Below are 11,192 nucleotides of genomic sequence, written 5' to 3' on the forward strand. Positions count from 1 at the left end.
AACCTGACACCCTGTGAAAGTTGATTAACAACAATACAACAAAGCTTTGAATTTGGGGCATGAAAAATGAAATGGTCCAAATCTAAAAGAGCTATGTGGATGTTGGTCTGTATATCCAGTTTGCTTAAGATAATGCCCTTCTACCTGTATTCGATTTTGTCTTTATGAGAAAGAATTTATGCTTTTTCATTTAATATTGCAGATATTCTATTAAGGTACTTATCAGTTGCACTAGCATCAGTATTGATGATCATACGGGTTTCTTGATAAATTTATTCAGTTTTAAAATTATTTTAATGTTAAGTAATGAAATATTTTGATTATGAAATCGAAATGCTCATTTTCTTTCTGTTGTAAGGTTTCCCCCAGCACACAATGGTATCCTTATCAGATCAGGACGCAAAACCATGTTTCAGCATGGCGTAAGTATATTAAATGATAATTAATGCAAACTGTTAGTTTGGTAATAAGCTGACCAGAGCATTTTGGTTAGATAGACTGAAAACAACAAATGCTGGAGATCATTGCAGGTCCGACAGCATCTATGGAGCGAGAGAGAGAGAAAGCTAGCGTTTTGAGACTAGATGACTCCTCATCAGAGCTGAAGCGAAATGTGGAGGGACAGCATTTATAACATAATTAGGGGGGCGGTGGGTAATGGGTGTAGGGTGCTGGTGGAGAAAAGGTGTTGATACTTCAGATTATGTGATCAGAATGTGAAAATGCCAGACTTGAAAGGAGAGAGAAAGGACATAACAAGCTAAAAGAAAGAGAAGAAATGACTTACAATTTGAAGGTGTCAAATTCAATATTAATTTGGAACATCAAGCCATTATTACCAGGACTTTCACCAACCTCATTTACCTCTGGAGATCTTCCTCCGCTACTGCCTCCAATCTAGTAGTCACCCAACCTCAGACAGCCCACTTCGACCTCTCTCCTTTCCAAAATCCACAAATCAGACTATCCCAGTAGGTCCATCATATCCTATTGAGCTCGTTCCTGCCCTATTGAGCTTGTTTTCTCCTATCTTGACTCCATTCTCTCTCCATTTATCCAGACCTGCCCACCAACATCCGTGATTCTTTTGATGCCCTCCACTTGTATTAACATTTTCCAGTTACTGGGCCTAACTGCATTCTGTTCACTATGGATGTCCAATCCCTCTATACCTCCATTCCCCAACAGGATGGTCTGAGAGCCTCCGGCTTCTTCCTTAATCAGAGGCCTGAACAATCCCCATCCAGCACCACTCTCCTCCGCCTGGCTGAACTTGTTCTGTCGCTGAAAAATTTCTCCCTTAATTCATCTCATTTCTGCCAAGTCAAATGAGTGGTTATGGGCACCCACATGGGTCCCAGTTATGCCTGCCTCTTTACGGATGTGGAACGATACTTGTTCCAGTCTTACACTGGCCCCCTCCCATCACTCTTTTTCTGGTACATCAACAAATGCTTCGGTGACACTTCATTCTCCTGCCAGGACCTTGAAAACATTATTAATTCTGCCTCCAATTTCCACCCCTCTATAACTTTCACATCATGCACTTCCAACAGTTCACTTCCTTTCCTTGACCATCCTGTCTCCATTTCAGGGAATAAACTGTCCACTGCCATCCATTGCAAAGCACTGACTCACATAAATACCTTCAATACAGCTTGTCATGTCCCACATCCTGCAAGGATTCTATCCCATTCTCCCAGTTCTTTCACCTACTGTGCATCTGTTTGGATGATGCCACCTTCCAAAATAATGCCGCTGACATGCTTGCTTCTTCCACGACCATTGTTTCTTACCCACTGCAGTTGACAAAGCCCTCAAACGCATCCGACCTATCACTTGTGCTTCCACTCTTGCCTCTTCCCATCATTCAAAGCAGCGTGATCTGGTTCCTCTTGTCCTTGCTTTTTATCCCATCAGCCTCCACATTCAAAGGATCATTCTCCGCCATTTCAGACAACTCCACAGAGCGCCACCATCTTCCCCTGTTTGCATTTCGCAGGGATTGTTCCCTCTGGGACACCCTAGTCCATTCCACCACCACCAACTCCAGCACTTTCCCATGTAACTGCAGGAAAATAGAAAGATGTGGTCTTTACAATTGCCAACATCCTGCTTTTTCACAGTACTGCTGCACATTGTTTCTATGTAAATAATTTTCCAGTGCCCTGTTGAATGCCTCAATTGAGTCTGCCCCCCACCAGCTTCAAGGCAGTGCATTCTGGATTCTAACTATTGGATGTTTGTGTTTGCTGCTTTTTGTAAAACACTTCAAAACTGTGCCTGCTGGTTTGAGAGCTGTTTGAGTGGGAACGGTTTTGCCCTATTCACTCTCTGTAGTAGGGTCAGAAGCCCATAACTCATTCAATAGGGGTCTGGAGATACATCTCGAATGCTGTAACGTGGACCAAATTCTGGAAAGAACAATTGGACTGGGTGGCTCAGCTTTGGTTGGCATAGACATGTTGAGCTATAAGGTCTCTTCTATGATTGTTATTTGATTTCTAATTGCCTAGCAATTCCTGCCACTGAAGTTTTAATACCAGATCAAATTTTCTCATTGCTTTTCCTTTCTGGAACTTGTTGCTATGTTCTGTCTGTGTAACATTTTAGATTGGGAACTCAAACATAGAGTGAAGTGTCAGTCTTTACCCATCCTTACTCGATACTGGTATTTGTAAATTCCCTTTAGGGTTTTATGAATTTACAAAGTTTATGATGTAAATTAAATGTAATCATGCAAGTAAATTAATTTAAATTTTCTGTGTTAATTTCTTGTATTTTTAGACATTTAGATAGTAATAGTGGGCCAACCTTAACACTTGATGGATATTATTGTCCTCAGTGCAGAGCCAAATATACTGAACTGCCCGTGGAGTGCAAAGTATGTGGTGAGTACTTTCAGTTTCAAACTTAGAGGTGTGGTTGCAAAAAAAATCAGATTCTTTGATATGTCTGAAGTTAGAGTAGTAAATAGTGGGGTGAACTATAGATGTCAGTCATTGTGCTTTAGATTATAGGATAGAAGAAATCGGAAATGGTCAGTAATCTTGGGGTCAAATGTGTAGAGGATGGGGGTAGAACCTCAGGCTGGAGTAAATCACTCCGAGGGAGCTTGCATATATACACAAGCTAATCCTGCACTTGTAGATGACATTGATCATAAGAAACAACAAATGGGAGAGAACCAAGTATGGAAAGCTGCAGTACTCGGGAGATAATCATTTTGGGATGGGAGAATGTATTGTTTATTGTACACATTTACTGTGCTGGCACATGATGATCAAACTTTGAGGAAAGCAATGTCCTGGAGGAGTGACAGCAAAGAAACTTGATGTGGTCAATATTGGCAATGATGCTAAAAAGAGCAGTAAATCATAGTCAAGAGCAGTAGTATCTTTGAGGTTAATTTTGGTGCTGAGGATAGTTTGAATACTGGAGTGGATGGATCTGAAAATGAAGCAATTAATAAGGAACACAGTTTTAAAAATCCCAAGTAACAAACTGTTTCTGTTTGGCATCACTATTTGACTTTGCCAGGCATTTTGTTAGCCAGATAAGCTTCATGGATTGCATTGTGGACACCTTTTGCAATATGTAGTAAAATCCTAATTTCTTGGAAATGTTAAGGATAGATTTCAGAAAAGGTAGTTCTACATTAGTCTGTATCCTACTGTATTTTAAGAGGATGTGCACAAAAATCCAGTGTATGAGGACTTGCCTCATGCAGTTGGAAGTCCTTCCTGATGAATAATATAGATTTGCTGTTTGGTTTTGTGTTCTTGTGTGTTCCCTTGTCTTTACTGCATGATAATATTTTGAAAAATAAGTGAACGTTACACACATGGCTTAAATTGTTTTTGACGTTTAATAAATCTATCTTTGTAGAGAGACATTGTGTATCTGAAGGGAGGATCCTATCTATAACTGGAAGTTGTTTTCATTTCTTTTAGGTCTTACCTTAGTGTCTGCACCACACTTGGCCAGGTCTTACCACCACTTGTTCCCATTAGATGCATTTAGGGAAAGTTCCTTGGAGGAGATTCAGGGAGAAAGGTATGTCAAGGACCAAGACTGCACTATTGGAAAAACATGGTTTGTTCAGTAAAAAGCAGTGGCTAATATTGTTTTCTTCTTAAACACAGTCCTCATTTATCTGAAAATGTTCTTTAAACAGCTTTAATATTTACCACGGTAAGAGAGAAATTGTGTCAATGTGGCTCTGTTAGTGCATCTCAGTAGCATTCTCACCTCTGAATCAGGAGGATGTAGGGTTGAATCCTAATGGAGATTTGAGCACATCGACTAGACTGTTGCTTCAACCTATCACTGAGACGCTGCTGCACTGTCAGAACTACAGTCTTTAATGCAATGTTAAACCATAGCTCTGGTTTCCTGTTGAGGTTCATTTAAGTATTCCCAAGGCACGTTTTGAAGAAGATCCAGCATTTCTTCCACAAATAATATCTTAAAAAAAAAACTGATCACAACATAATAAGGCATGATATAAGCACTTTGTGGCATGCAGTAGGTTTTATTTTGTATGCAATAAAGAATCATTAACAAAGTAACTGAAATTAAATTGAGAAAAGTGCAAGCTTATGTTTTTTCTAGATCCTCTATAGACTGCACATAATGTTTGTTCTTTCTTTCTGCTATTATCCACATAGTTACAAAAGTTGTATATTGTGTGCAATCTGCAATTTGTTTATGTATGCTCTAGTTTAGTAGTACATTAACGAATGTATATTCAAAGAATGGAATTTTACTCTACTAATGACTAAAAAAAAGTTTATCCTTTCTTATGAGCCAAACAGATAAGAAGATCCTAGCTGTGATTACTGGCTCAAGTAGAGTAAGCAACATAATTAGCGTCAGTACCCTTGGTTTAGGAAAAAGGAAACAAACCGATGTTGATGCATCTCCGTTTTTTTGTACCTCCACTGGATTCTACGCATTGGTGGGGGGTGGGGGGTGGGGGGCGGTGGCAGATAGAAATATATTAGGCTACGATATATTACATATTTTAATACTTTGTCAATGCTAATAAATGAGGCTTACACATGAGAAGTGGCATTTGGGAGAAGAATTTGAAGTCCTCCACACCATATCTCAAAAAGGAATCCATGTTTCAGGACAGGAATAGAAAGAAAACAAAATTGCCAGAGGGAAAAAAAAAATTTTTTCTTTTTTTGTTAGGTATTGTCAAGGTTGCCAGGGAGAGTTGAAGGATACGAATGTAAGTATTACTTGTGGAAAATTATTGTAGATTCAAAAATTGTAAATGTGTTGAACACTGTCAATGTTGCAGCCATGTCTAATATTAGGGCTGAAGAAATTGCCCTCTGTAGGACACTTTTATACTGTTTCAGTAATGATACTGACTTGTGTTTTAATATGAAATTCATACAGAGGAACCTCGATTATCTGAATGAGATGGGCGGGCACTATTTCATTCAGATAATCAATTATTCAGTTAATTGATTCAATGCCTTTCCTCTGGAGCTCAGAGTTTTTAAAGTCTGCTCCCCGTTCAGGAGACTGCAGAAGCACACAGCGTGTGAGCCGCCACCCCCAACACCGCCCTGTGCCCACCACACCGCGTGCCCCCAGCCCAACGAGACCGCCCCCTCCACCCCCAACCCCGTCCAACACCGACCTCCCCCCCGATGCTGTCCAAGACCGCCCCCCCAACACCATCCAACACCGCCTCCCCCCATCTTCGTCCAGTACTGCTCCCAACCCCACCTCCATCCAGCACTTGCCCCCACCCCCTCTGAACTGGACACCAGCAGTAAGACTGCTTCTGCTGCCTTTGTGGGGTAAATCTCCAAATAGCGCGTACACACACAGCCACACACACAATTTATTTTACTGCAACTCTTTGACAGGTTCCACCTCAGCACTGTACAGGACAATGTTGGTCAGATTATCTGGGGAAGTGGGGAGGCGTTTAGGGTTACACCCCTCTATAGAACTCAAGGGAAAATATGGGGAGAGAGAGAGTGCGGGAGTTCAGTCATTTGGAGACGGTGCCTGTTTCATCACTGTAAACAAAAGACGCAAAGTCTGTTGAAAATACGTCTTTGATGTAGTGTTTCTATCGGGACCTCAAAATCTCCTGGCCGGCATAGTGGCACAGTGGTTAGCACTGCTGCCTCACAGCGCCACAGACCTGGGTTCAATTCCCGCCTCGGGCAACTGTGTGGAGTTTGCACATTCTCCACACTGTCTGTGTGGAGTTTGCACATTCTCCACGTGTCTGCGTGGGTTTCCTCCAGGTGCTCCGGTTTCCTCCCACAGTCCAAAAATGTGCAGGTTAGGTGACTTGGCCATGCTAAATTGCCTGTAGTGTTAGGTGAAGGGGTAAATGTAGGGGAATGGGTCTGGGTGGGTTGCTCTTCGAAGGGTTGGTGTGGACTTGTTGGGCCGAAGGGCCTGTTTCCACACTGTAAGTAATCTAATCACAATTGAGGTTCCTCTATATTGGATTATGTGGGTGACTTGGCAGTTTATTCAAACAAATGCAACTTTTCCATGAGGGTACCTATTTAATTTTAATTAATTAAGTAGATTGTTGCATTTGAGGAACTTATTATGTCCTGTGATTCATTAAGTCCAGTCCAGTACTGAACTTTTGAATCTTAATTTTGAATATTAGGACATTAGTTGTCGTTTGACATTGTGACATGCTGAAGAAGACAGCCCTACCAAATAAATCATGTGCCTAGATGTTTACCATTTGGTTGATCTATTTACGTTAGATTTCCAGAATATGGTTATGGAAAAGCCAGTGAGCCTGACATTGGTGGTGGGCAAGTTGTTGGAGGGAATCCTGAGGAACAGGATTTATGTGCATTTGGAAAGGCATGGACTGATTAGGGATAGTCAAGATGGCTTTGTGCGTGGGAAATCATGTCTCACAAACTTGTTTGAGTTTTTTGAAGAAGTAACAAAGAGGATTGATGAGGGCAGAGCAGCGGATGTGATCTATATGGATTTCAAAAAGGCATTCAACAAGCTTCCTCACGGTAGACTGATTAGCAAGGTTAGATCTTACGGAGTAAAGGGAGAAGTAGCCATTTGGATACAGAACTGGCTTGAAAGTAGAAGACAGAGTGGCGGTCGAGTGTTGCTTTTCAGACTGGAGGCCTGTGACCAGTGGAGTACCACAAGGATCGGTGCTGGGTCCACTGCTTTTTGACATTTATATAAATGACTTGATGAGAACATAGGAGATATGGTTAGTAAGTTTGCAGATGACACCAAAATTGGAGGTGTAATAGACAGCAAAGAAGGTTACCTCAGATTACAAGGCGATCTTGATCAGGTGGGCCAATGGACTGAGGAGTGGCAGATGGAGTTTAATTTAGATAAAAGTGAGAAGCTGCATTTTCGAAAGGCAAAGCAGAGCAGGACTTGTACATTTAATGGTAAGGTCCTAGGGAGTGTTGCTGAACAAAGAGACCTTGGAGTGCAGGTTCATAGCTCCTTGAAAGTGGAGTCGCTGGTAGATAGGATAGTGAAGAAGGTGTTTAGTATGCTTTCCTTTATTGGACAGAGCATTGAGTATAGGAGTTGGGAGCTGAAAATGTGTTGCTGGAAAAGCGCAGCAGGTCAGGCAGCATCCAGGGAACAGGAGAATCGACGTTTCGGGCATAAGCCCTTCTTCAGGAATCCTGAAGAAGGGCTTATGCCCGAGACGTCGATTCTCCTTTCCCTGGATGCTGCCTGACCTGCTGCGCTTTTCCAGCAACGCATTTTCAGCTCTGATCTCCAGCATCTGCAGACCTCACTTTCTCCCTATAGGATTTGGGAGGTCATGTTGCGGCTGTACAGGGCATTGGTTAGGCTACTTTTGTAATATTGTGTGCAGTTGTGTTCTCCCTCCTATTGGAAGGATGTTATGAAACTTGAAAGGGTTCAGAAAAGATTTACAAGGATGTTGCCAGGGTTGGAGAATTTGAGCTATAGGGAGAGGCTGAATAGGCTGGGCTGGTTTCCCTGGAGTTTCGGAGGCTGAGGGCTGACTTTTACAGAGGTTTATAAAATAATGAGGGGTGTGGATAGGGTAAATAGACAAGGTCTTTTCTCTTGGGTGGGGAATCCAGAACTAGACAGCATGGGTTTAGGGTGAGAGAGGAAAGATGTAAAAGGGACCTAAGAGGCAACTTTTTCACACATAGGGTGGTGCATGTATGAAATGAGCTGCCAGAGGAAATGATGGAGGCTGGTACAATTACAGCATTTAAAAGGCATCTGGTTGGGGATATAAATAAGCAGGGTTTGGAGGGATATGGGCCAAGTGCTGGCAAATGGCACTTGATTAGGTTAGGATATTTGGTTGGCCTGGACGAGTCGGACCAAAGGGTCTGTTTCAGTGCTGTATACCTCTGTGACTAAGTCCAAAAACACTATTTAATCAAAACATATAGATTAATCTCATGTAGGCAATGGTTGGCTGCTACAGTTACTTCTGTAACACTTGGTTCTTTGGGGGCAAAAGTCACCAGGAACCTGTTTCTAGTCAGTGTTCAGTATTCCCGACAGGAAAAGTGTTGTGATTGTTGGATGATGGAAGGAGCGAACTCTGCTGTGATGCCCTCCATAGTTTTTCATCCTTAATTAAATGTATTATTGTCCTGCAATGTATCATCGGCCATGTGGAAGGGGACTGAGAGATACATAGGAGGGGGTGAGCCTGGGGGGAAGGTAGCTGGGAAGGTGATCGGTGGATGCAGGTGGGGAGAGGTAGATACCAGCTACCTTCCCCCCTCCAGTCCCAGCCTCCCTCCTATTTATCTCAGCCCCCTTTTCCCACTCTCCCCCCACATTCCTGATGAAGGGTTTATGTCTGAAATGTTGACTCTCCTACTCCTTGGATGCTGCCTGACCTGCTGTGCTTTTCCAGCACTACACTCTTTGACTCTGATCTCCAGCATCTGCAGTCCTCACTTTCTCCTGAGCAGTATTGCTGACAAACTTGATAGAATCCTCTACATGCTCTTTCATTTTCCACATGGGTGTATGATATTGGGGAAAGAATGCATTAGAGCTGAAAATGTGTTGCTGGAAACGCGCAGCAGGTCAGGCAGCATCCAAGGAGCAGGAGAATCGACGTTTCAGGGATGAGCCCTTCTTCAGGAATGCATTAGCCAATATGTTTTCACTGTTTTATGATTACTATCTGACACTATCCTTGTTTATTTGCAGGTATACATATGCAATGCATGCCAGAACATCTATTGTGTGGAGTGTGATATATTTATTCACGATACCTTGCATTGTTGTCCTGGATGTATTCACAATCAATCCAGTCCTTAGTAACCGTCAAATACATGTTTTAACTTATTAAAGGAATATCACCTGTACCCATTGCTAAGAGCCTCATTTACTGAAATGTACTTTGTATCTACAACAGCTGACCTGAGAAATGTATTTCTGACAGGAAGCTTTATATTTACTGTTTTTATTCAAAATAAATAATTTTGCAATTCATCAATTATATAAGTAAATTGGTCTGGTTACACTGTCATTCACATATGCTTTCTGCATGTTAAGGTGCTTTGTTTTTAGTTTTTATTAGTTTTCATTCATAATTTTATAAATTTATTTTGTTTTGTTTAACTCAATTTTCAATAATAGATGTTGGGTCAGTTGGTCAATACTTCACAATGTTCCCCTGAACATTATATCAATTATGATCAAATGGCGAAGCAAACTCGAAGGGCCAAATGGCCTAATTCTTCTGATATATACATCTTATGAACTATAGGACCAATAATGTTTCTCTACTGTTGAATCAGCTAATTTTAGTTGGATCAGCTTTATGAACAACTAAAGGATTTTAGAAATGGCTTCTGTGTTCCTTGGAAATAAGATCAGCTAGTCTTTCTACTCGATGAGTTCGGCGTGAATTTACATGCACTGAGCTTGCTCAGAACTGGAATTGGCTTTCATGCTCCATAATTGCAAGGGATCAGTAGCCATTGGGAGGAGATGGTGGTATAATGGTGATGTCACTGGACCAATAATCCAGACATATAAGTAAGTGCTCTGGGGTCAATAGGTTCAATTCTCACCATTGCAGCTAGTGGAACTTGTATTCAATTAATGAACTTAGAATTGACAGCCAGTTTCATTAATGATGAACTTGAGACTGTCTGTCATAAAAAGCCATTTGGTTCACTCACGTCCTTTAGGGAAGGAAATCTGCTGTCCTTACAGACCTATAAACTCTCAGCAATATGGTTAACTAACAATTGTCCTCTGAAATGGCTGAGCAAGCCACTCAGTTCACAGACTATTGAGGATAGGCAAAAAGTACTGACCTCACCAGCAAGGCTCAAATCCCATGAATAAAGATAAAATGATCTGGGAAGGAAAAACAAAATCCTTGCATTTAAGCAGCCTGGCCTGAGTCCCCTGGTAAAGGACTTTTGCCCGAAACATTGATTTTCCTGCTCCTTGGATGCTGCCTGACCTGTGCTTTTCGAGCACCACACACTCGACGCAAAATATCAGAGTCAGACTAATTTATCTGTACTTGTCAGCTGCATTATTCACCACTAACATTGAAGAGTAAACAATATATCCTTGTGGTAGTCCTATTTTCTAATTTTTAAAATAAGAAAGTTATCCAATGACAAAGTCATGCAAGACATTTTTTGTTGAAATTCTTCATTAGTTTCACCGAGAAATGGAAAACTTAATTTCACGGTTAAGAGCAATGAATAGCAGTCTGAATGAAAGCCATTGTGAAATTCCTCCAGTCTTAGTGCCCACGACCAATTTGTAGCACTTGTAACTTAGCAATTTTTGAGAAGGTTTGTAGCTCAGGTTGCAAACTTACAACTGAACCTCTAACTTAGATTGGTTAAATTGACAGATTACTAATTAAATCTGAGAACCTCTTATATCTGTGCTTTGCTATTATACAAGGTAGTGCCTTTATCCACAAGAAAATCAGGAATTAATGCTTTCTGAAATTTAAAACATTTTTGGGAAATAAAAATTATAATTAATAGGTATTAAAAATTTAATACCATAAAATCCATATTTGTTTTGAGAAAAGTTGGTTACAATTGCTACTTTTACACGTGGTTCCTTTTTTAAAAGTATAATTTGACACCCATTTTATTAAGCACTCTTGCACTGTAATCTTCCAAAGTCCTTCATCATTCCAGAGATTA

At 41.0% G+C, this 11,192-nt stretch overlaps 1 protein-coding gene across 4 annotated transcripts in view; it reads left to right on the top strand.

The window, feature by feature from the left end:
* Window positions 1-9,376, top strand: part of gtf2h2 (general transcription factor IIH, polypeptide 2) — a 39,754-nt gene extending 30,378 nt beyond the window's left edge. For 3 of the 4 annotated variants that reach the window (XM_043707894.2, XM_043707904.2, XM_087999974.1), the window contains exons 12-16: window positions 359-422; window positions 2,788-2,891; window positions 3,954-4,056; window positions 5,200-5,239; window positions 9,214-9,376. In XM_043707894.2, coding sequence (XP_043563829.1) covers window positions 359-422; window positions 2,788-2,891; window positions 3,954-4,056; window positions 5,200-5,239; window positions 9,214-9,324 — 422 coding nt within the window. In that variant the 3' untranslated portion in view covers window positions 9,325-9,376. The remainder of the gene's footprint in view (window positions 1-358; window positions 423-2,787; window positions 2,892-3,953; window positions 4,057-5,199; window positions 5,240-9,213) is intronic. The other variant, XM_087999980.1, reaches the window with a different exon arrangement.
* Window positions 9,377-11,192: the final 1,816 nt, after the last annotated feature.

This window comes from Chiloscyllium plagiosum, unplaced genomic scaffold (assembly GCF_037043375.1).
Source record: "Chiloscyllium plagiosum isolate Xiang-an unplaced genomic scaffold, Cpla_swu_hap1 HiC_scaffold_2, whole genome shotgun sequence".
Lineage (NCBI taxonomy): Eukaryota > Metazoa > Chordata > Chondrichthyes > Orectolobiformes > Hemiscylliidae > Chiloscyllium > Chiloscyllium plagiosum.